The sequence below is a fragment of the Embiotoca jacksoni genome, unplaced genomic scaffold, assembly GCF_022577435.1.
Source record: "Embiotoca jacksoni isolate LCO1_2020_lvr unplaced genomic scaffold, fEmbJac1.0.p SCAF_21, whole genome shotgun sequence".
Classification (NCBI taxonomy): domain Eukaryota; kingdom Metazoa; phylum Chordata; class Actinopteri; family Embiotocidae; genus Embiotoca; species Embiotoca jacksoni.
The window spans coordinates 3968257-3991536 of record NW_027185352.1 but is presented as its reverse complement, the minus strand read 5'-3'; the positions used below and the strand labels follow the sequence as shown (position 1 = coordinate 3991536).

General features: G+C 39.5%; 1 protein-coding gene across 1 annotated transcript; it reads right to left on the bottom strand.

Moving 5' to 3' along the window:
* Window positions 1-4722: 4722 nt before the first annotated feature.
* LOC138202712 (cAMP-regulated D2 protein) lies at window positions 4723-21375 on the bottom strand. Its single transcript, XM_069156971.1, has 8 exons — window positions 20887-21375; window positions 18859-19060; window positions 18310-18443; window positions 16583-16710; window positions 16231-16349; window positions 15554-15694; window positions 15028-15200; window positions 4723-5316 (listed from the first exon to the last, which is right to left on the bottom strand). Exons 1-8 carry the CDS (start codon window positions 21373-21375, stop codon window positions 4864-4866), a joined length of 1839 nt encoding a protein of 612 aa, XP_069013072.1. The 3' UTR covers window positions 4723-4863.
* Between the last annotated feature and the right edge of the window lie 1905 nt (window positions 21376-23280).

Sequence of the window (23280 nt, the reverse complement as noted above, 5' to 3'; positions counted from 1 at the left end):
ATTTACCATTTCATTAACATAATATTAATAAGTGTGTATTGTTCTGTCTTAAAATTGACCCTACAGACTTTGTAAAAGACATCCCTCCTGGTAAGTAGCAGATAGAAATGATAACTGTTCAGTCCAGTTCTGCTCAAATTTACAGCTGGATTTGGGTTTTTAGGTGGAACACTGTCCTTCTCTGGCATTTTAAACACAGCTGAGTTCGCTTGCGAATTTATTTTGCATTCGACTGGCCTGCCTGCGCAGAGAGCAGCTGCACACATGGCTCTTGAATCAGGCTGTGGGTTGCCGGGTTGTGGTGACAGATGGATTGAAATTGTATGTACTGTAGTGTGTGGGGTGTGTGTGTAACTGCTGTTTCATTGATTCTCTTGCAAATCGGGTAACATCAGACAAACATACAAAAGTTATGGTTTTGTATATGACAGTTGTGAATTATGGGACTTAATAGTCTACCAGCACAACTGACCTTTTGGTGTGTTTACAGTGGAGGACGGTTTCACTAATATAATTTTGTTCGTAGATAATGCTGCCATACAAATTTAGGGATCATCAGCGCGATTTGAATTTGTTTATTTGGGACCGTTAGTATCTATGGCAACAATCGACTATATAATTGTCAAAATATGTCTTTATGTTGTCCTATTCTATTTGCTCTTCCCTCGTCCCAACCGGTTGAGGCAGATGTCCGCCCACCTCTGAGCCTGGTTCTGTCTGAGGTATCTTCCTGTTAAAAGTTTAAAAAAAAAAAGCCATGGCTATCTGTACCAGATATGATGGTAGTTCAGTCATGGCTTGTTGAAATAATCCAGTCTGGACACAAAATGGTGGACCAACTGACTGGCAGACCTTCGCTGCCATCCCTGGAGCAACACTGTTGGCATAGCTAAAAATCACCCTCTGGCTGTTTTGCTCCCAGATGATATCACAACTCCAGACCTGTTTATGAAAGCTTTTTGCTTTAATTTGGACAAATAAATCTACCAGAACCATGTGGTTTATTTAAAAAAAAAAAAAAAAAAAAAAAAAATGAGAGACTCAAGGGCAGATGTTAGGTACAGCTTGGCATCCTATCAAAACTGCATCATCTCAACAGTCTCCAGGTCAAAACTACAGCAGACGCCTACATCTTCTTTTCATGATGAGACACATTCGGACGAGACATGGAGAGCAGTGCGGTTAGATGCTTTTCTTTCACACTGAAAAGTCCTCCTTGGGCATCATTAAATGAAAAACACTTCAGCTTGAGTACCCCGGAAGGGCCAACTGTAATAAACAACACATTTCATATTCTTCCACCAAACAAATTACAATTATTACCACAGTCTCTTCTTTCAATGCTGTTCAGATAATTCAAAGGTTGGCTATATTGCATGAATTACCACAGCACCAAAGATAGTGCATTATTACATTTTGATTTTAAACAAGATTTGCACTCAAAAGACATGTCCTCCCTTTTTTACGGGTTAATATCTTTTGGGAGAGAATTTTCCAACGTTACATCATCTATTTTCTCCTTTTTTTTCCTTCATTGCTGGAAGGTTAACAGCATCAAAACGCCTTTGAAGACACCGTGTTTTGTACAGTTTAACCCTGGACCTTCTAATTCAGTTTTAGTAAAACAACATATTAAAATACTTGATATCTCTTTGATGTAAGTTGCCTGGAGGCGGGATCTCAGTTTGTTGCCAACTAAACTGAACTGAGCGTCAAAATGAGGAATCATTACAAGTTATTTTATAAACAAGAAGCTGTCTCTAACTTTGGATAAAACAAATTTCCCCCAAGAGAAAGAAGTTCACATCAAACCCGTATGAATTGTATTTTTTTTCTCCATTAAGAGCAGCCTGACAAGCTGTAAAAAAAAATCTCAGTGGGTTTTCACAGGTCCATAGTTGTGAGCATTGAGAAACAACTCCAGTCTTGTATCGGCTGAAATTAGGGTCAGGCGATATATCGATATTTTATCATATCGTGATATGAGATGAGACATTGTCTTTGTTTTTGGAAATCATAATTTCCAGATATCTCATAAATAGGGTATTTTCCTGGTTTTAAAGGATACATTGCAGTAAAGTGGTGTCATTATCTGAATTTATGAGACTATTCCAGCTGTTCTATCATTTGCCTTTTACTTACTTAGTCGTTATATTACAGATTATTATTTATCAAAAATCTCATAGTGTAAATATTTAGTGAAAGCACCCCAAATTCCATTCTTTATATCTGAAGTGGGTCTTGTTTCACAGCCACTCTCAGGTCTGTGTGTTGATATGTTCAATAGCTGAGTGGATCCACATGTCCTGAATCAGTGTTTGTGTTATGGCACTGTTTGAGTTTCTTTGGGTCGACCACAATGTGTGTTTAATGCTCAGTACTATTTGAGGTGGATCTGGCTGTGCTCAGATCAAGTCTCTCCGTTTTGAAAATGAATTCATTCATGGTGGGTTTTCCATTGGTTTGTTTCAGACTGGATCCAACATTTCTCACCCATTAACACTTCTTCACCAAACAGTTGTCTGATATGAAGGTCACAGTCTGAAAACATAGAATAATTCTCTCTGAGTTTGTCATGTTCATTATGTTTACACTGTTAATATCAAATATTGCGCGCTGCAGCTTTAGAAATGATTTTATTTCAAAAACACGTTGGCCTCATTGGGGCTGTGTACATACCAACAGGAAGATGGAGTGGTCCAATAAACAAGCCATGAACATAAATGTTTTTGAAGCCTATGCCACAGTACTCCTAAATGGATGAGCAGTGAAATGAGATGAAGGATTTAGTGATCAAACCCAGCTCACACCTTCAGACACAATCAAACAGTACAAATCCATTTCATTTAGGACATAAGCTCCGGGATTCAGACCAGACAGAAAACACATTGTGAAGGTCTTTTTTTCATCACATTGACAAGGAGTGACTTGCACATGCACATAATGCATTTTTACATAAAGTACAGCTGATAATGGAAGTTCTTGTATGTATCACAGTAACTTGAACTACATTGTTTGATTTTACTATTACATCTGATATGTACTGTGGAAAACAGGAAAAATAACCTTATGGAGCTCATTCTCCAGCCAAAACTTAATAAACAAACGTTTATTTGTTGGGGTCTGGCCAGGTGGAACACCAGTGCCTTTCTAATGACTCACATTGCGCCATCAGCTGTTATGAAGGGCAAATTACTTTTTGTAATTACATCTGTGAGTAAATCATCATTAAATCATTGTAAAGACTGTGTCAAAAGTCAAGTGATTTATTTATTTTTTGGTCTCTGAAGGATATATTCTTTGGTACATGGAATATATGCTGCATTTTTTTTCTGAAGCATGTAGTAGAAACATGTAGTGAATGTGTTTGATATGTATATTTTCTATTCGCAAATCACCCTTTTTGTTAATGAATCGTAAAGCCTTTGTAAAACATATTTTGTTGGTTTGTTAGGTTTTGGCATGAAATGAACTCCACAGGACCTCCCCCAGTGGAATAAATAGCTTAGTAAGTTGTCACTCTTATGTCACTCAATTTTACACATATTCCTTGTCTTTCAAGATGGCTCAAGTTTCACGACCGTTTTGGCTGAAGCGCAACAGTGGGGTCAGCTCTCTGTACCAGAGTGTCTGTCACTGACTGAGAGGGTGACTGATTGATTAAGATAGTAAGTGATCAAAGTTCCACCATCGGTAGGCAGAATGATACAACGTCCTGTATCTCTTTCAAAATAAAAGTCCTTATTTCAAATTAAAAGCCCTCCAGCTATATTGTCCTTAAGCCGTAGCCTTTGTCTGTCTAGTTCTGGCCTGAACATGTAATGTTTTATGTGTTGACAGTGGCTGCACTCTCAGGGTGTGTTCAGCAAGAATAAGATGCTTCTTTTGGCCTCATTTTATTTGGTCAAATTTGGATTCTGGATTTCTTTTTGCACTTTTATTTTTATACACCACGAGCCAACTAGCTAACTACAGACAATATCTGTGTTTGTCTCACAAGCCACATTTAGACTGACCCGAAAACGTTGTTTTTTTTCCCCCTCAACCTTCTGCTTTTGTCCTATTTCTCTCAAGCTCCTTTGAAAAACTGATGTGCACAGCCATCTTTTGCCTTCTGAAGTATTAATTAGTGAATGGTGTTTGGTGTTTACGTCTACCTCGCTGCAAAGCTCGCACACGCGTGTGTATTTACACTAGCAGCGCGTCTACTGTGGCGCAGCTACTACCAGTCCGATAATTGAATCATTGAGTTTCCCTTGGATAATGGCCATCATTAGTGAATGTTTAAAGTTTGAAAAGTAAAGAGTTGTAACCAATTTTGGGGATTTTTGTTAATTCTCATTCAGAGTGAGACACAGATTGAGACAGAGGGGGGGAAAGAGCCCCGGGCACACAGCCCTTCACCTGTTAAATTATTGCCATGATGTATTTAGAGCCTACATTTGGTTTCTGCTATAATTATATAGTGCACATGTAATTACAGATCTTTTACCTGTCTATAATTTTGGGTAAACGCGCACAGCACCTGTATTCTCAACATGATGTACTGCAGACGTGAGGCTTGCTTGTCTAATGGGTGTCTCCCGCTGCTCTAACCTGTTGACATGGGCGCCAGAATGAAAATGAAGACATTCTGCACACACCACACAGACAGTGTGTCCCGGGCCTCACATGTTGCCGAAGATGGATAATAGAAATGCTTTTTTTCTAAAAGCTGTTTTTTTGATTGAAATAGTTAAATAGTTGCTGCTGGGAGCAATTCCCAAAAGCTCATACTTAGGGATATATCATTTTGTGATAAATACCACAACAAAAGTCGTGACAAAGTGAACAGCATATAATGACACCCAGCTGGTCCCCTCACTAGTAGATGCCCAGTTTGTCCCAGAAGTCGCATATATGGTTCCTGGTTCCCACTTGTGCATGTGAACGCACCGTCAGGTTCATGACCAGCCAGCCGCTGGTGTCAGAATAGCGTGGCCAAACAGGCAGACGCTGCTCCCGGCAGAAGGGGGTCTGTTGGACCCTGGAGGAGGGGTCACCGGTGTGGGCGAAGGCGCCCCAGTAGCACAGCATCCGATTGGACAGCAGCTTCTCTGATGGTAACAGGGTGAAGTTGGCCACCGAGGCCGAGTCAAAGAGAAAGGGCAGCTCGGCACCGTGGCAGGCGTGCTGGTAGCAGAAGGTGAGACCTGACCAGATGCGGTGGTCTGAGGCCACGTGGTCGAACACATACATCCACACGTCGCTGCCTGCTGCTGTGCCAGCTCGCGCTGACCTCCTGGATGGACACAAGAAGACGTAGTCTGTAACGATCTGGGGAGAGAAACAAGAGAGAGCTGGTCAAACAACAGTCGTGACAACATGATGACCAACATTGGTCTCTTAGGAGAAACCAAGTAAGTCAGTAAGTCCACAACTTCGGTCCAGACTAAAGCAAATATTGACAGCTTTTGGATGGATTGGCATGAAATTTTCGAAAGATAAACATTGAGACTGAATGTTAATATAAGGTGTAAATGGAGAATACAACTTTGGTGAAAATATGTGAAATATCTCAGCATCTACAGTATAATGGATGGACAGGAGCATCCAGTTTGGTGATCGCCCAACCTTTCTATTTCCACCATGAGGCTGGCATATGTTGTTTTGACTGAAATGTCTTTTCCTCCAGATGAATTGTAACCACTTTGCTGATCCCCTCACTTATAAAGTTACATAATCAGGTCAAACACGTAATTTGTACAATACTTTGGTTTATTGTGTGGATTTTGGCCAAAACATTTGCAAAGCTAATGACATTTCCATCAGCCTCATGCGTACTGCATGTGTAGTGTTAATTACTAAATTGTAGAAAATAGCTGTACTAAGATAGTGACAATGGTGAATATCAGCATTGTTATGTTACTGTTTCAGAGACATGTGTGACTCACAGCACTCAAGCTTTACATAAGATGGTATTTTGCTGTCATTGTCCCTTTTACAAAAACATGTTCATTCTTCCTGTGACATCACACACCTGTTCTCTTCTCCAGTATTGGAGGAAAAACACACAAAAGCCTCCCACTCATGAATACACTGTCTCTTATAAGTGATGTACTGCTTTTGTCTCACTCTTATTTAGAATGTTATGTAAATATAATTTGGAAATTATTATTTCTTTCTTTATGCCTTTAGGGATTATTTTTCTTTCTTAATTATGGAATTTGAGAAAAATGACTTTTAATTAATGATTTAAAAACATGATAGGTATAGTGTACGGGCAATTTCTGGGTTAGGGATTTTTTAGCCGTGGCTGTATGTTGCATGTGCAGGTTACCAGGTCCAAATCCATAATTAAACAGAATTTCACTCATCTATTGAAACCTGAAAAATCTGAAACCTGGAAAAAAAAAAAAAAAAAAAAAAAAAAAAAAAAAATATATATATATATATATATATATATATATATATATATATATATATATAAACACTCTGTTTTCCAGTTGAAGAATTGCTCAGCACTTTTAGCTTCTCCTGTGTTTTTGGAGGAAAGAAAATGAATAAAACTAATTAGCGTGACCTCTACAAAGAAACGCGCTGGGAGCAGGGCAACAGAAACTATTGTTCCCTCTCAGCTAAAAGGAAACCAAAGAAAATTAAGGAGGACTGTCTTCTCCTGCCTGTTACCTGGAAACCAGAGTGTCTTTTTCAGTAGCACACAACCTGCGCCCACACAGCCGCACATCTGACACACACACATGCACACGCACACGCACACACACACACACACTTCTTACCTTGCTTAGAAAAGGCACATGCACGAATGCATTAATCCCTAACCTGCACATACTGCACCTGAACACTTGGTTGTCATGTCTCACACATTCACGTACATGGTATAATTTAAGTTAAATAATGTCTACCATGTTTTCGAGCAGAGTTAGAGAACTAGAAATATTATTTGTTCTCTGTTCTCTCTTCCTCTGTCTATCTATGGTACTCATACTCCACATAATCTGTTTTTATTTTGAGGCGCATTTCTTTCCGCAACATCAGACAGCCATCTTAATCAACACACAGCATAATTTATTAAAAACATTTTAACAGGTACTTTCCCTCCAGCCACGACCAAAACGTTGGAAGCACATGTTCACATAAACATTTTAAAATGTATATTACATTTTGAAATGTAGAACATTTATTGTATGTAAAACAATATTTGAACCTGTCAATATAAGTGCAGTCACTATCTGACGTATTTTCATACTTTCCAAACTGTTCTGTGATGCATTGACTTACTGACATATGGACTTCAGCATGAAAAAATGTATAAACTTCAACGTTTGAAGTGTGATGAACAATGTGATTTGTGATTGGAAATCTATATCTGCCCGACCTGCAACCTTCACCCATCCACCCAGGAGGAGTTTAATGGGCGATTAGTGTCACTGGAACACACTTAAAAGGTAGAGGTCCCACTAACTCAAATCAAGTACTGCAACTGTAGTACCCTTTAGCACCAAAGCTGTGTGTTTTTCCAGATGAGAAATAGTATGATGCCCATGTTTATATTCTGTCAATCATCCTTTGGTAAAGGACATACTGAAAACGTTTTCCTCCTCCGGGTTAGAATTGCATTACAATGGTTCACATTCATTTTGTTTCTTGTGGTGTTGAAACACATTTTAGGTGTTATTTAGGAATAATTTAATGATCAAATGTTGTTTCTGTAGAGAGCAATTTAAATAAGTGAAATGAACATCGCTGCCAGAGGTACAGTAGATGGAAAGACATGTGCTGTTAGCAGTATGAGGCCTACATTTTTTTTTCATAAAATCTGTTAACTGTAATTTATGTCACATATCCTCTATGAGCCTGACAAGAAGATCCCTCTTCACTGGAATTGCTTCTATTGTTGGCAGCTTTTCACATAAAGTTGATGATCTTGTCAATGATTGAGCTGAAAATCCTGTGTTAGCAAAATACAGTTTAGAGCACCATTGTAATTTGTTGTCAGCTTCTATGACAGGAGAAGTGTTTTGGATTCTTTCATTTGGAAACTCATCATGAAGCGGCGCTCACACAGTTGATGAGTTCTGTTTTTGTGTTTTTTAATGGGAAAGATGAAGATTATGTGAATTATGTTGTTCAGGGTGTGTTCAGAAAGAAAGTGCACACACGGCACAAACATACAAATGAGAAGCTCTCCACATCAGCCTCCTCTGTGAATGACTGGTTGACATTAGTGCTGACCCCCACTATCCTCTGGAGAAGTGGCCTTTATAAAGACATGGGAGGCGTCTCTGTATCTGGAGGGGCGAGCTTTGGCTGTGACCCCACCATCTCCCTACTGCACAGTGAATTGTGACTGAATACTAAATATGTCCAGTGGTGTCACCTCCTGACCCCCTGCAGCTCCCTGATGCCACCATCCTGCGCTGTGGATTGAAAAGTCTGACAGAAAACTGTTGGATGCTTCCTTCCTCTGCTGTGAAATCATTCAACAGTCCACCTATGTATTTTCACAGCTGTAAAAACATACAAGTGGGACATAAACACACTGAAGTAATTCAAATGAATAAAACAAGCATCAAAAGAAGACTATAAGAGCCAAGGATCAATTTGTGTGAATAATTAATGTGCCAAAGCTGCGGATACACATGAAGCATGTTTAAGAAAAGACTCAGGCATTTTGTCTTTTTCAGTAACATGTTTCCAGCAAAGCCACAAACCCTGCAAAGCTTGTGTTCACCACGACCACTACTCATTATCACAGTTCATAAAAGAACATTTACCGCAACCAGAGACCATTCTGATTTACAGGGACGAAACAAGGCAGACCTTACTGCTGCTACTCTTGGCACTAGATGAATATAATACAGTAAATAAAACAGCTACTGTGGGTATTATAATTAAAACATGACGTGTCCAACACTGACCTACACTGTGAGGGACACAAGGGACAACTCAACCTCTTATGTTAACTTTGAATCCAGCCTTCGAGGAGCTTTAAGTGTGTTAGCAGCAGGCAAGCAGCTGGTATTGAGAGGCTCTACAGTTACAGAATATTGCCACACACATTCACAGCTCATTGACATTTCCGTTAAGGTCAGGAACAGGGTGTCGAAAAGTCGCTAAATTTGTGGCAAGGAACTCTTCAGGGAAAAAAAGTTGCTACCTCACTATATCCACTCAGGTCGAAGAAGGAGGTCATGTGTAGGAAGCGTGACATAGTCCGCATGAGGAACTGCTTGAATGTTAGTTCGAACCCCCAGTAAGTCATGGTGGATTTCTTTAAAGTACTGTAAGGTGGTTAATTAATGAATGTAACATATTTAACTTTAGCTTATGTGACGTAGCTAATGTTAATGACGTAAAATTACTTAATTTAACCTAACCAAGACATTTTGGTTCCTAAACCTCAGGCTACTGTGGGAGGTGACAAAATGCCAGTATTTCACATCTTGGGATGAGAACAGGTTGGCAGGTAACTCTTGGAACTGTTTGGTGCCAAAATTCATGCGTCTATAATAAGAAAGAGGTAGCACTAATTTGACCGTATGGGAGTCATAAAAAAAACAAAACGCTTTTTTATTGTTCCAAAAGAAATTTGAGCAAAACTACAGTTTGCCAGTGAGCATAAAGACAAAGACCAGGTTTTTTTTTAGAATAAAAAAATTGTCTTCTGGACAGACAAATCAATTGGTTGTTTGGCCACCGTAACAGTAGAGATATTTTATGCTGACCAAAAACAATTTCTCAGAAGAACTTAATACAAACTATGAGGTGGAAATGTTACATGATGGAGTTGTTTTGCTGCCTTGGGATGTGGGAGTTGGCAGCTTGCAGACATTAGCTGTGTTCACTTTTGACTTCGGCTGACTTCGACTGACTTGATCTTCAATGTGAACGGATTGCTGTCCAGTCAGGTACATGCTTGGCCTAGTTATGTTGCGTGAGTAAAGACAAACACCTGTTTAGTTAGAAAAATCTCATCCTCAATAACAAACATGCCAACATGGCCTATTTGGGAAAATCGGTGCTACCCTATACATACCGTTTATTCACCTAAAATATGTTCTAAAATATTGTCCGGTCAGATGCAAGTTTCCACCGGTCTTTTGACACACATGAAATTAAATCTGAGAAATATTTTATGAGAACATCTGGGGAAACATCTGGGGTGAAGGGTTAAGGTGTGGTGGGGGAATATCATGCACTGCTAGAGCAACACTTTTTGAGAGGCAACTTTTTTATTGCTTTTTTATGACTTCAGACTGTACTGATACTATTAAAAAAAAAAAAAAGAGGACAAAATAAAAAAGGAACAAAAACAAGCCAGGAAGGTGAAAAGACATTTAAAGGATCAGAAATACATCCCACAAGGACATGACTTCTGTTACAATAACAAATTCCTGAGCTAAACTGTTTTTACAGGTTTTTTGCTGGAAATTAAAACTAAAGTGTAAAATGAAATCACGGGTCCAAAATTCTTAAAACCAAAAACACAAACCACAGGTCATCCATGTCAGTGAAGTTTTACGGCAAAGCTCTGGTGGTTCCCATGAGGTTTTAATATCATGTAACATGGTGATGTTCTGCAGCGCTAGCCAAAGTCAGACAGCATTTCTAACTAGCATGCATGGTTTTAAGTCCACATGACAACAAAAGATATGGTTGATCCATGTCAAAGAGTGCTTGAATATAATGTGAGGCCATCTGGCTGAAAAATTAAGTTGATCTGGAAGTGGACCTTTCAACAGGAAATGATCACATGAGCAAATCCACCGAGAAAAGAAAGGAAAAAAAAAGGAAGAAATGGAGTTATGAAGTGGCCTAGTCAAAGCCCAGATTTTAATTGAATTGGGGAGATTTTAAACAGGCCAGAAAACACTCAAAAATCCTCCAACTGAAGGAATTTTGTGCAGATGTGTAGTAAAAAACCTCAGGCAGCTGACGTCAACGACTGGTGGAGAATCAAGCAAAACGCCTACAAACGCCTGAGGGTGTACTTTTCCAAGGAATAATACTACATCTATTGATATTTCTGTTGGAAACATGATACAAAAAAAACACATTTTCATTTAGGTTGGGTTCAAGTATGAGATTTATCCGTAGGCACTGTATCAATGATGATCAAATGTTTACTTTTCTATATATATATATATATAAAGCCAATAATTTCCATGGGGTGCACTGACCTTTTGTACACTGGTTTGAAAAACACACACTGTATGCATTTAAAAGCTACATTATATTTACTGTCAATGTGAATAATAAAATGGGCACGAATTCGCACAAACTGCGGCTCGGTTCTATTTTGTAGCCTGATGCCGTGCTGTCAGCCAATGGTTAGTCAGTAGTTTATTGAATTAAAAGCAGTTATTTTGATTTGATACTTTGGAATTTGCATTTAGTTGTAAAGCCCTGCCCATATTGGGGGCATACAAGTAACATCATGCTATTTGTTTTATTTGGAGCTTTGTTTTGGTCTCCACCAACTCCTGATGGAAATATCTGTCTTTTAAGCTGCTAAATGTTTCGGTATGTTCAGCAGCTAGTTGCTAACTTTGTCCTCTGTTTGGTGCTGACAGATAGACATTGTTATTAAAACTACTTTTCACAGCAGCCTGGAAATGAGCTTAATTTCTTTTGTATAGTGCCAAATCACAACACAAGTCATTTCAGGGTTGACATAGTAAATTCCAACAAAGCCTTACAACATTATAGAGAGTAACCAAACTGTTCAACAATTCCTACATTAGATAGAGCAAAAAGGAAACATTCCCTTTTAACAGACCTCAAACCGAACCAGGCAGAACAATCTAAAAAGCTGATGAACTGTAAAGTTGGTTAATAACTCTCTGTGGGTTTGCCATGACGACTAACACCTTTCAAATTAGATATAGTCATTAGACCCACTGATATATATATAAAGATCTGTTAATGATTCTGTTTATTAGGCACATCTGCAATAAATTATACCTTCATGGAGGTCACTATGTTCAGTTTTTCAATTAGAGCCATTTTTCAGTCTATATTTGAATTGTATTACATTATACCTGGAGGTGTTTTCAAAATTCAGTCTAACCTCATTAAAACAGATACAGTGTCAATTCACAAAATCCGTTTCTTCCTGTGGCGGCCCTCCTGTCTTCTACTTCCTCGGTAATTCCTCATCTTATCCCTCCTGTCACTGTAGACGTTCAAGAGAGACGAGTCACCTCTTCATGGAGCAGTCAGGCTGCATCTCAAACAGACAAACTCGCTGACTGCAGGTGGTCCACATGCTTCACCCATACAAATGATGGAGGAGAGAAAAAAAACGCATCTGTCTTGGAGTCGTAGTCGGAGCTACTGAAGTTGTAGCTCCCTCTGTAGGCACATGTTTGAGGAGACAGGGAGCAGCACCGAAGTCTGGAAAGTTGCTAATGATGCCAAACTTTTATACAAGGTGACATGTCTTTTCATCTTTTGGCCTGATCTCGACTCGCAACTTACAAATCATGGCAGCAGAAGAGAACAATCGTTTTCAGACTCGTTAGACACAGGGAGGCTAGTGACAGCTCAGTCCTCATTACACACTGAGCTCCGGCAGGGTGGGACATCGATCCAAGCGTAACGGCCTGCCTCGCACAGCCATTCAATCAGTGATTATTGATGCATGTGTGTGTGTGTTTGGATGTGTGTGGCAGACTGTGCCTGAGTGTTCATTTTTCAGTTGGTGAGTGCAAGAAAAATATGGAGCAGAAAAAAAAAGCCCTTTACGTGCAGGTTATAGTGTTTATGCTGGCTGTTTTCTTTTTCACACAAGCAACTTTATTATTCTTGAACACAATTCATTGGTTAAATGTAAGTAGGGGGACAGCTAGCATCTAATTAGAACAATGATGAGGAGACAAAGCCACACAAAATGAAAGAAAACAAAAATCGAAAGCAGCACGACTCAGTAACTTTGCCCTCTTGTGAGCTGATCATATCTGCACGTGTTCTCTAAGCTTAATGGAGGAAATGCATAGAAGTGACTTAAAAAAATTAGTCTTAAGACTTTTAAAAATGTTGCCTGAGAGGAGAAGACACCACATTCAGAGTCATATTTTCAAGGTTGGAAATAGAAATTCAAATAAACAAAGGGAAACATAGCTTAGCTCTGCCAGACTTTTGCTCACAGCTTCTGTTTTTTGTTTTGTTTAGTTTTTTTGTGCTGGGATTGTAGTCTGGAAACACTGCTCACATTAAGGTTCACTTAGCCACTCTGTGAACCAATCAGTCATCAGAGTGGATTGTTAAGAGCGATTACATTGAAGTCGAGTGTTTTTTTCTAAAGGCAATTGCGAAGGTCCTTAACCCGAGGTCTACAACCAGGATGCAACGACTGGAAACAATTCCCTATGGATCACACCCAAACCCGTATGTTTATCCAGTGAATTTGGGGCTGGTAACACCAGGCCAGGAAAAACACTTTCCTTTTACAACAGGCACATGTAAACATGTCAATTTCAAGACAGTCAGTTTAAAATAAACCAAGAAAATGTCCTTGGTTTCAAATCCCAAAAACAAGATTACGAATTTACATATTCTTAGTCTCTAAAACATTTCCGCTGACCTCACAGTCCTCTAGAGAAACGACCTTCATTGCGAGAAGCAGGACCTCACGATCAACTGTGACTGAATAATAAACATGTCTGTCACCTACTGACCCGCTGTAGCTCCCCGAGGCTGCTGCCTCACACTGTGCATCCAAAAGTCAAAGAAAAAAACTCTGTTCTTCTACTGTGTCATCGTCCCCCAGTCCACCTCTGCATTATTACATCTTACAAAACCTTGAAACAAACCGTGATAAAAATGAACTGACAATCAAAGCTAAGAGTCATCAGCCATGCTCGTGCCTCTGAGAGGTGTTTTGAAGTAAATACAAAGACGCATTTAAATAGGTTTTTGCAGTTTTGTGGGCAACGTGACATTTGTGACTGCCCTCGTGTTTGTTTGCAGATTTTTATCAAATGTGTTGTGCAGCTGATCTGTAAAACAAAATCCACAAATGTGTACTATGATCCACAGCGCCTCATTTGTAAATCGGGAGGTTCCCGAACACAGAGAGGGTGCTCATCCGGTGGGTCAAGGGGAGAGAGACATATGGAAAAAAATTGGCTGTAAATGATGTGTCATTGTTGTATCTGTGGATTACAACTATTAAAGTCCTGTAAAAATTCCATAACGACACCACCTGGTCTGTTTGAACTATGAGGGTCTATTAGTAAAGTTTATACAAATACTGGTCCCAAGCGGTCTTTAGCCTAAATTTCTAATGATTGGTAAGCTAGTTGTCATGGTAACAAACTCATAATGCAGGTCTTGTTTACAATGTTCACCATCTTACTTTAGCAAATTAGCATACCAACATTTGTATTGGACCTCACAGTGGCACAAGAGGAAAAGATAGAGGATCAACAATGTTAATATAATTTATCTTGTTTGAAACATATATAGCTGTAATTGTTATGGCACTTTATCAAATATCTAAAAGTAGTTATTGACCGACCAACCAATCAATGAAGAGACCAGCATGGCTAACAATGACAGTTGAAATTTATATCAAGCATAGTTTCTAGATGTTATTTTTGTGCCACTCGTGTGTGCAGGCAGTCAACCAGGGAAATATACAAACCCTGGTTGACCACAGTGGCAAGCAAGAGAAATCTTTTTGGTGTAGCTGTATGTTCAGTCTGCAGCATCCAGGGAAATGAACTCGACTCCTCGTTCGCGGCTATAAATGTAGGTTTGTGGAGTTAAATGAGGGTCATTTGTCCATCACCAGTGAACAGCCTTAGTGTCTTATGTTTTATATCAAACAATCAAAGATGTTTTTGCATAACCACTGAAATGAATCCTCACTGGCTCCACCCATGTGCTTTATTAACATGACGAATGATGTTTTTTTTGCCTCTCACTAAATATGTGTGTATGATTGCATCAGTTTGTTGGACTCAACAGTAGATCAGCTTCAGTGCTGACAGCGAACAGACTGTGTGGAGCTACTCCTACCTGAGCCAGCATGTCCCTGCGGTCCACATCCCTGTACAGGGGAAGGTACTTGTGTAGGATCCGCAGAGCGTGTTGTTTAAAGATGGCTGTGATGTACACGGTGCACTCCACTGCAGAGACTGGCTGGGTGAACATCCCGTACACAAAGAGCACCCCCTCCTCTGAGGTCGTACCTGCAGGACAGAAAACAGAGCCTCGGTCCAAACAAATAAGGAGGATTCTGTGGTGCCTGTAGCCTTGCTGTGAGTCTTTCTGCTGTCTGAATATCTCCAGGTTTAAAAATCACCCTTAAACAATGGACACTGCCTTCAGCTTTGTTATGATCTCAGGAATCTTTTCACCAAGCTGGCATATACTGCAACAGAGCCAGTGGGAACCCAGCAGAACAGTAACAGCTGAGATAATAAGCAATAAATCCAGAAAAATAATAGAATTTCATTGTTTGTGTGTGTGTGTGTGTGTGTGTGTGTGTGTGTGTGTGTGTGTGTGTGTGTGTGTGTGTGTGTGTGTGTTTGTGTGGTCTTACCCAGCAGCACCGGCTTCTCTTTCTGCCAATGGCCCTTCTGAAAGGCAGTGACAGCCTGCTCTTTTATTAACTCCCCATCGATATACGGACCCCACGTCTCAAAGACCTCCAGGAACCTGAACGGGTTCACGATCTTGGAACCTGAGTTCAAAAAACTCTAAAATCACTTGGATTGAAAATACAGTCTGAAATTCAGATTTTCAAAATAGAGCTGAGAGATTGATGAATTAAAAGTAGATAAAGTGACACATCTCCACAGTGAATGCTATAAAAGCTAAAAAAAAAAAAAAAGAAAAGAAAAGGGTTTTCCTCTATAATGTTTAAAATGTCTTCTCCACAGCGCCTTTTCTTTCCTGGTTTTTACTCCAGAAAGTTAGCTCAGTCAGCCAGAAAACTGCTGCTGAGGATGTGATCACAGTCAGTGATACTGATCAATAACGCTGTCAACTCTGCAGATATATTATATTCATTGAATTTTTTGCTAAGGCAGTAAAATCCTTCTAATTGCCCCATTAAAGGCTCACTGTACACAGTCTTCATCACCTTGTTTTCCAGTACCTCAGGATAAATATAATGTTGTTCATCCTTTGCAGATAAACATATATCCTGCCTTCTTATGTAACTGTGTGGGCAGCCCTGAGTGTTTTGCTCTAAATTTGGGGTTCGTGGCGTCCTACTTGTTTTCATCTGGGCGGCCAGGATGACCTGTGGAGCGAGAGACAGCAGGCAGACAAAGTCGCTCACAGAGCAGTTGGTCTGTTTAGCAAAGTGTTTTCCCAGCTTCAGGGCATCATGTCTGGGAAGGAGACGCAGAAAAAAAAACACAATTACAGTTCGGCATGAAGTCGTCCCAAAGCGTCACAGAGACGCCCCTGCAAGGTTTGAGCACGGCGAGAGGTACTGCCCTCTGATTAATTAATACTTCTGACAGCTCAGTGTCTTTTGAGTTCAAAGTCATTTGTAATTGCTGCCAAGTGCAGATCAGTCACACATGAGAAAACAAGATGACCCTGAGCTGTCGGGGCTCACCTGGTCTTCAGAGGGATGGAGAACGGCAGGCTCTGCAGAACGGCCTGTTTGAACAGAGGCTTACTGCTTTGGATCATCAGCTGCAGACTCACTGACTGAGAGCCTGCACTCTCACCAAATATCGTCACCTGACGAGGAAACAAAAAACGCAATCAGCAGCTTTAAATGTTTGCAATATTGTAAAAAAAAACGACTTGTAAAATGAAAACTGGTTGAGCTTCACTAGCCAGAAGCACTTGTCTGTTAATGGCCCACAACCTACCTGTTTATAAATTATCCTATAACACAGGACACATGAATAAAAAACTAGAAGTCGTATTTCATTCGTTGATATCATTTGGGATTGTTGTGAGGCTCGTATCAAATGTCGCAAACAAACTCTCAAAATATTCGCTATTTTTTCACTGTTACATTAACAGTAAGCAAAGAGATAAAAACAAAGAGGGGATGTTGTACAGAAGATGACCACTGAGTACAACCAAGTATGGCTGATATTACAAATATCACAAGTCCAGCAAACTGGTGCTTATCGGTTGGAAGACACTGTGAAACAAGACTCAGATTCTGCAGCCATATCAGCAGCTTTGTGAGGCTTTGCTAAATACTAAAGTCAGCATACTAACATTAAAATGCTTAGCAGGTGTGATGTTTCCCGTGGTCACCATCTCAGTGACTGAGAAGTGATACAATTATGTTTTAACTTCTTGTAATTAACTTGTATATAAATAAAATGATAAAGTTGTGGCCACACAATAAACTATCAAGATAATGTCACTGTTATTCATTCACTATAAAACTATACTACTTAATCTAAGCCTAATGCCTATTAGCATGCCAACATTTCCAAATTAGCACTCAAGTACACAAGTAAAGCTGAAGCTGATGGGACAATCATAAACTCTTTGATCACAAAGGAGGCCTAATAGAGAAATACAAATGTCCAAGGAATGTCAAACAATTTCATGATTCATACAGTTCAATGAAACGATTCAATACATTAATTTGGACTCATCATCTGTGGACCATGAATGTTTACAATTTTGTAGAAGTGGTTCCCAAACTTGTTGACTGGTGACATGAACAATCACGACTCATCACTGCAAGTCAAACGTTGCCTGTGGTTGGCTTCCAGCATACTGGAGTTTCTTTGAACCCGAATCTAACCCGAGCCCAGTGTGTCTATAATGCTTTAACCCTAACCCCAACGTCACCTTTTGTTGGGTGACATCTTTTGTGAAACAGTAGCATGTATGTTTACATGCAAACTTTTGGTACCTGTTCCAAACTGTTTTGATGTCCCAAATTTACAGACTTTGAAATTTTTGTATATCATTTTTAGACTGTAGATATTCATAATCGTAAAGGTTTCATAATTTTATTTTTTCACAGTGTGCTAATTTTTCATGGTTTATTCCCAGTTGATCTTTTTTTTATGCATATTGCATTGAAAAACTTTTTTGTTTTTAATTTTGTGTTTGTGTTTGTTACCATTGTGAAGCCCGTCACTGCAGAGCACAGAAAATAAATGTCAATCTTTGAAGTAAGAAAATTGAATACCGCTCTTCAAAAAACAGTTATTGATTGTGATATCTTCACAATATTATTCTAGGTGTGTGTGTGTGTGTGTGCGTGCGTGTGTGTGTGCGTGCGTGCGTGCGTGCGTGCGTGCGTGCGTGCGTGCGTGCGTGCGTGCGTGCGTGCGTGCGTGTGTGTGTGTACTTTCTTGCCTTGCTGGGATCACCTCCAAACACAGCAATATTCCGTTGGACCCAAAGAAGAGCGACCTGCTGGTCCAAGATCCCATAATTCCCTGCAGCCGAGCTGTGGGGATCTTTGCCCGACACGAGGAATCCGAAAGCACCTTCCAACATGCATCAATTCACATGATCAGAAAGACATAATGACTCAGGCAAGACATTAATTTCCTGTTTTCAGTCTTGCAGGGAAGCAGAGTAATTTCCAAAAGGCTTAACCATTTAAAATAGTGTCACACACTCATTACCCAGCCTTTCTGTCTCACACACACACATACATGCGCTCCATGACAAGCACACCATTATTTAACTAAGTGATTCCACGAGATTCCGTTCATTGCCTTCCCGACGCTGAGGTTCATTCGCTCTTTATCTTTGCTCACGCTGTACAATTTAGAAAAGGTCATGCATTTACTTAATAATGTTAAATACAGAGATACGATCACCATTTCCTCGTGCCATTCCTCCAGTTAACACTGGAAAAGGTTCATTTTTAAGTAAAATAGCACCAAACTTCCCTACCCAGTCGGTACTCCAGGTTTACAACAACAGTGTGGGTGAAGTTGCTGATGAAGCGTCCGTCATAAAGTGGTTTTGAGGCAGAACCGGCGATGAAATCCCCGCCGTGGATCCACACCATGACGGGCAGGGAGCTCTGCTGAGCGGGGCTGAAGTTCACATCCAGAGGGACAAAGATGTTGAGATAGAGGCAGTCCTCACTGACCTTTTAGAGACATTAGAGAACGCCGGTTATTCAGTTTGTGTTCAAGGAAAATCTGTTTTTTCATGAAGTGATGCATCTTCAAGTTTTCAAGCTGATATTTTGACCATAATTCCTTATTTGACAATTATGTTTTTCAAGTCAACTATAGAACGATACATTGGCCTGCAAGTGCAAGAAAACCTCTTCCGACTTGCAATTAAACTAAAACGATCTATAAACGACTATCCTTCACATCGCGCTGTTTCACGTTACTTTTTTGTGACTTAACTGTAGTAGTTTTTAAACACATGAAATCTGACACACACACTCGTTTATTTTAGGTCACTGAATCCTTGTAAAATGAAATGTTGCTAATAGCTATGCTCAGTTTGCAGGTATTTTGCGACAGATTCGTTGACACTTGACAGCAGTAGATCATGTTAGCTATCAGAACCAATGTCGCCAACTCAAAATCAAAAGTAGTAGGCCGACATTTTTCCAACATTATAGCACATTAGAACATTAACATCTTAGTCACACCATTTGAATAGCCCAGACAAGCTGATGTTACAAAATGGCCTAATATATAACACCAGTTAGCAAACCAATCATATCAGTGTAAAATGGGATTTTATTTCAGTGTTACTTCCCAGTTAATTTGCAGCTTAATCAATAACACTTTGGAGGGTCTTTTTACCACGAGAGGATGTTAGCTGCCAGCAATTCCTAATAAGACTTGAAATTACAACTAGGGGGCTGACATATAGTCAGACAATTTAATTATTACTTTATTATTATTTATTATTTTATTATTATTAAATTTAACAAGGAAAGCAGTTTGTTTGCAAGTGGACCCAGATGCAAACTATATCTAGCTCATTTTAAAGTTTTGCAGATATTTTACGACTGGTTCGTCAATACTTTTGATGTTTTTTTTTTTCATTAAATGGGAGATAATGACAGCAATGAGATATTCTTAATTTCCTGAACTCAAGACTTTTTCTGATTCTGCTGCTCAGTCTTGCAGTCTTAATGTTATAAACGCATCTTTGTGATGTGGTTCTAGGGTTAGGAGTTCGATTTTGGTATTTTTTTTTTTTTTCCAGTGGTCACCGTCAACTACAGAACTGCACCAGTTACTATTATTTTCCTAAATATTCTACTGCAGGAAGTCATATCATTTAAAAACAAAGACAAATTGCATATTTTATAGGCTGATTACAGTATTTTCACACTCCACATAATTCAGTTAATCTACTTTACTTTAAGGACAACAGAGAATGAATAAAAGATTTAGCATTTCACCTTAAGAATGTTAATCCTCGAAGTGTTGTGTAACAACATTTAAACCAATAAACCTCATAAAAATGCTTCATATTTTGGAGACTTTTTGGGAAAACAGATGATCTAAGTGTTTCTAAAACATAAATCACACAATAGTGAATCAAACCACTTCCACTGGACTGTACTGATGTAGACTTTCACTGGAATGAGTGGACACCATCTTTGAATCCAGAGTCCGGTTCCTGTAGGCTAATGCATCCACATCCACAGCTCACACACTCAAAACTATTGGTGGCTCTTCAGCTCCATATTATCTAATCTGATGTATGAGAATTCTTCATCCAAAGTATCTTTGACAATAAGACAGATTTATATAAAACAAATCTGTTCTTTCATGTACAATATGTGCTGCTGAAATCATCATTTATTTTTTTTAACACTAACTTTAAGTCCCTCTGTCAAAATAGCTTAAAATGCCACCATGCATATTCCAACTGAAGTAAAACATCACGACAGCATGCAAATAAATGCAAATAAGTAAGAAGTTGTTATATGTTCCTTACCATGTGAGGACACTCTTCAGTGATAGGGCCGCTGCAGACCTGCATGCATGCCGCCCTGGGGAAGGAGGCATCATAAACCCCTGGCCAAGGACTCACAGGTCTGGGTGGCTTCCAACGATAAGCCCCGATAGGAGGGTCTGCATATGGTATCCCATAGAATACATGGGCCTTATCCACAGTAATCCCCTTAATCTGTCCATTTTTGGTTAGCACCACTGGTCCAGGAGCCCCATCCGTATCCTGATTGACTGGTTCGTCCTTGGTTTGCTGTGTGATTGCGAAGTCCTTCGGGCGTCCCAGCTCCTTCAGGGAGTTTATCTCAAAGTCTCGGTTGATGATGAACGGCTCGTCTCTCACCACCAGCCCGGGATAGATATTTCTCAGAAAGCTGACAAGGTCGATGTCATCATCATTTTTCGTCAGCTCTCCAGAGGAAAGCACTAAACTTAGTGTGCACGGCAGCAGCAACAAGCACTGCCAGCTAGCCATGTTGCAATACAATTCGCTTGCACTTATCCAGATCCTGCTGCTTAGATCTTGATTTGGCTTGAATGATGGTCCTGCTGAGGTACAAAAGTTGCAGACTGCAGCCTGAAACTTTTCACAGATTATGGATACTTGTGACTCCAATTTGGCTGGTTTACATTTATCAGACAAAAGCTGCTGTGTGGGATTTCATCCAGTAGACTCTGAACAGCTGGACACAGACACTGTGATGTAGGACCACTAATAGAGAACAAGTCGTCTTCCCTTTGCTTAATGTAATTACAGTTGCTCACAACAGGTAAATAAGGATAAACAGGCTTCATGAAGGGAAAAACTGAAGGTTTTGGTTTTTATTTAAAAATCCCCTGTCCGGCTGATCATCTGCAGAGGTTAAATTCAAACAAATACATTTATTTACGTGCTTCTTCATTGAAAACTTGAATTTAGGTGCACGCTGCCATCTGCAGGCCTTCTGCACCACAACATGAAACAACTTTAGGGTCTGTGAGGTCATGATGGGGTCAGATGTTTACAGCATGAAAAACTGGTATGTTGCACATAACTGCTTATATTCCCGACCTTCCATCTCTCAGCCTTGCTTTTTTTTCTTATAAAATATGAAATACTCCAGTAGGGTATATGTCTGTTTTAAAAAGTCTTAAAAGTCTTAAAACCTATTAAAAAAGTATTTGGTTTCATTTACAAAGGTCTGGAATATTTTGTGGGATCAGTATGGTGCACCATCAAACCCATAGCATCACAAGATATTGAAAGCATTTCTTTATGCAATTTCACAATTAAACATGAAAAGTATACTTTTTTAAACGAATGAACTGTTTGGCAGAGACTTGCCATTTCTGTAATGAAGAGACTTCGAATACCCAGAAGGATCATTTGCGTAGAGATATGAATATTCAGATTATGCTCTATATCATATCCTGAATATAGTTAAAACCAGGAATACATAAAGGAATAGTGCGCATGCGAAGATAGTAATGTTGATTGGTATGCCATGGAACAGATAAGTAAAGAAGCTTATTATAAACTCCTCCTAACTGGCCACCGTGCAAACACAAGCTCTCTGAAAAGTTAAATGAACATGTGGTTTTGTGGTTGCTTAAAAAAGAGCTAATTTCTCTCAGGCGTTATGAAACTGGCATGTTCTCCCTGAAATTCGTGAATTAACAGGCTAATTATGCAGAGTATCAGTATGAGAGCAACTTTAGCCATTAAAATCATAAATGCCATCCAACACAAGGACGTTCCGCTTTCTCAGCTGTGCAGGAGATCAGTGAGTTCGTGAGCAGGTGAATGCTGGCAGCGCACACCTGCCCCTCATCAGCACTCCGTCACAGCCTGGCCTTCTCTTTCACAACACACTTTCCTTCGCTGTAATTTCAAATGAAAATGTAAGAAGACAATCGTACAGTTTTAAAATCACGTATCTCACTCGAATTCAGCGAATTAATCACCTTTTGATATTTCCAGGAAAGCCATTGAGTATTCGTTCGTCTTTTTCGTACTGATACCTACTATATCGCGTGGTGAGTAGCAGACACGCTGCAGCCCACATGCAGAATTTATTACACTTGGAGAGATACCTTCATATTTTCTTCCAGGACGCTGCGACGATATTTCCTTCTCGATATGTTGGATGAGCAAGGAGGGTGCTTTCGAAAGGTAAAGACGTTTGTTTCGGCTGTTTGGTTTAAATGTCTCCAGTCAGCGCGTAAATAATGGACGGGTGCGTTTCTGCTCCGCGAAGAGAAACTTAAGCCAAAATCCATTCATAAAGTGTCAATTTATTTTTACTTCCAAATCAGGACCAATGGTTGAATTTAAATTTAAACCTTTATGACTCTTTAGATTTTTGTTTATAAATTCGGCATACAATATTTAAAAAAATAT

Excerpts from the sequence above, each read along its gene's own strand:
- LOC138202712 (XM_069156971.1), bottom strand. The coding sequence starts at position 21,375 with ATGGCTAGCTGGCAGTGCTTGTTGCTGCTGCCGTGCACACTAAGTTTA. Across the intron at positions 18,444-18,858 it reads AAACCTGGAGTACCGACTGG|GTGCTTTCGGATTCCTCGTG; the intron begins GTAGGGAAGTTT and ends GCATGTTGGAAG. Across the intron at positions 5,317-15,027 it reads GCAGGGACATGCTGGCTCAG|ATCGTTACAGACTACGTCTT; the intron begins GTAGGAGTAGCT and ends TTCTCTCCCCAG.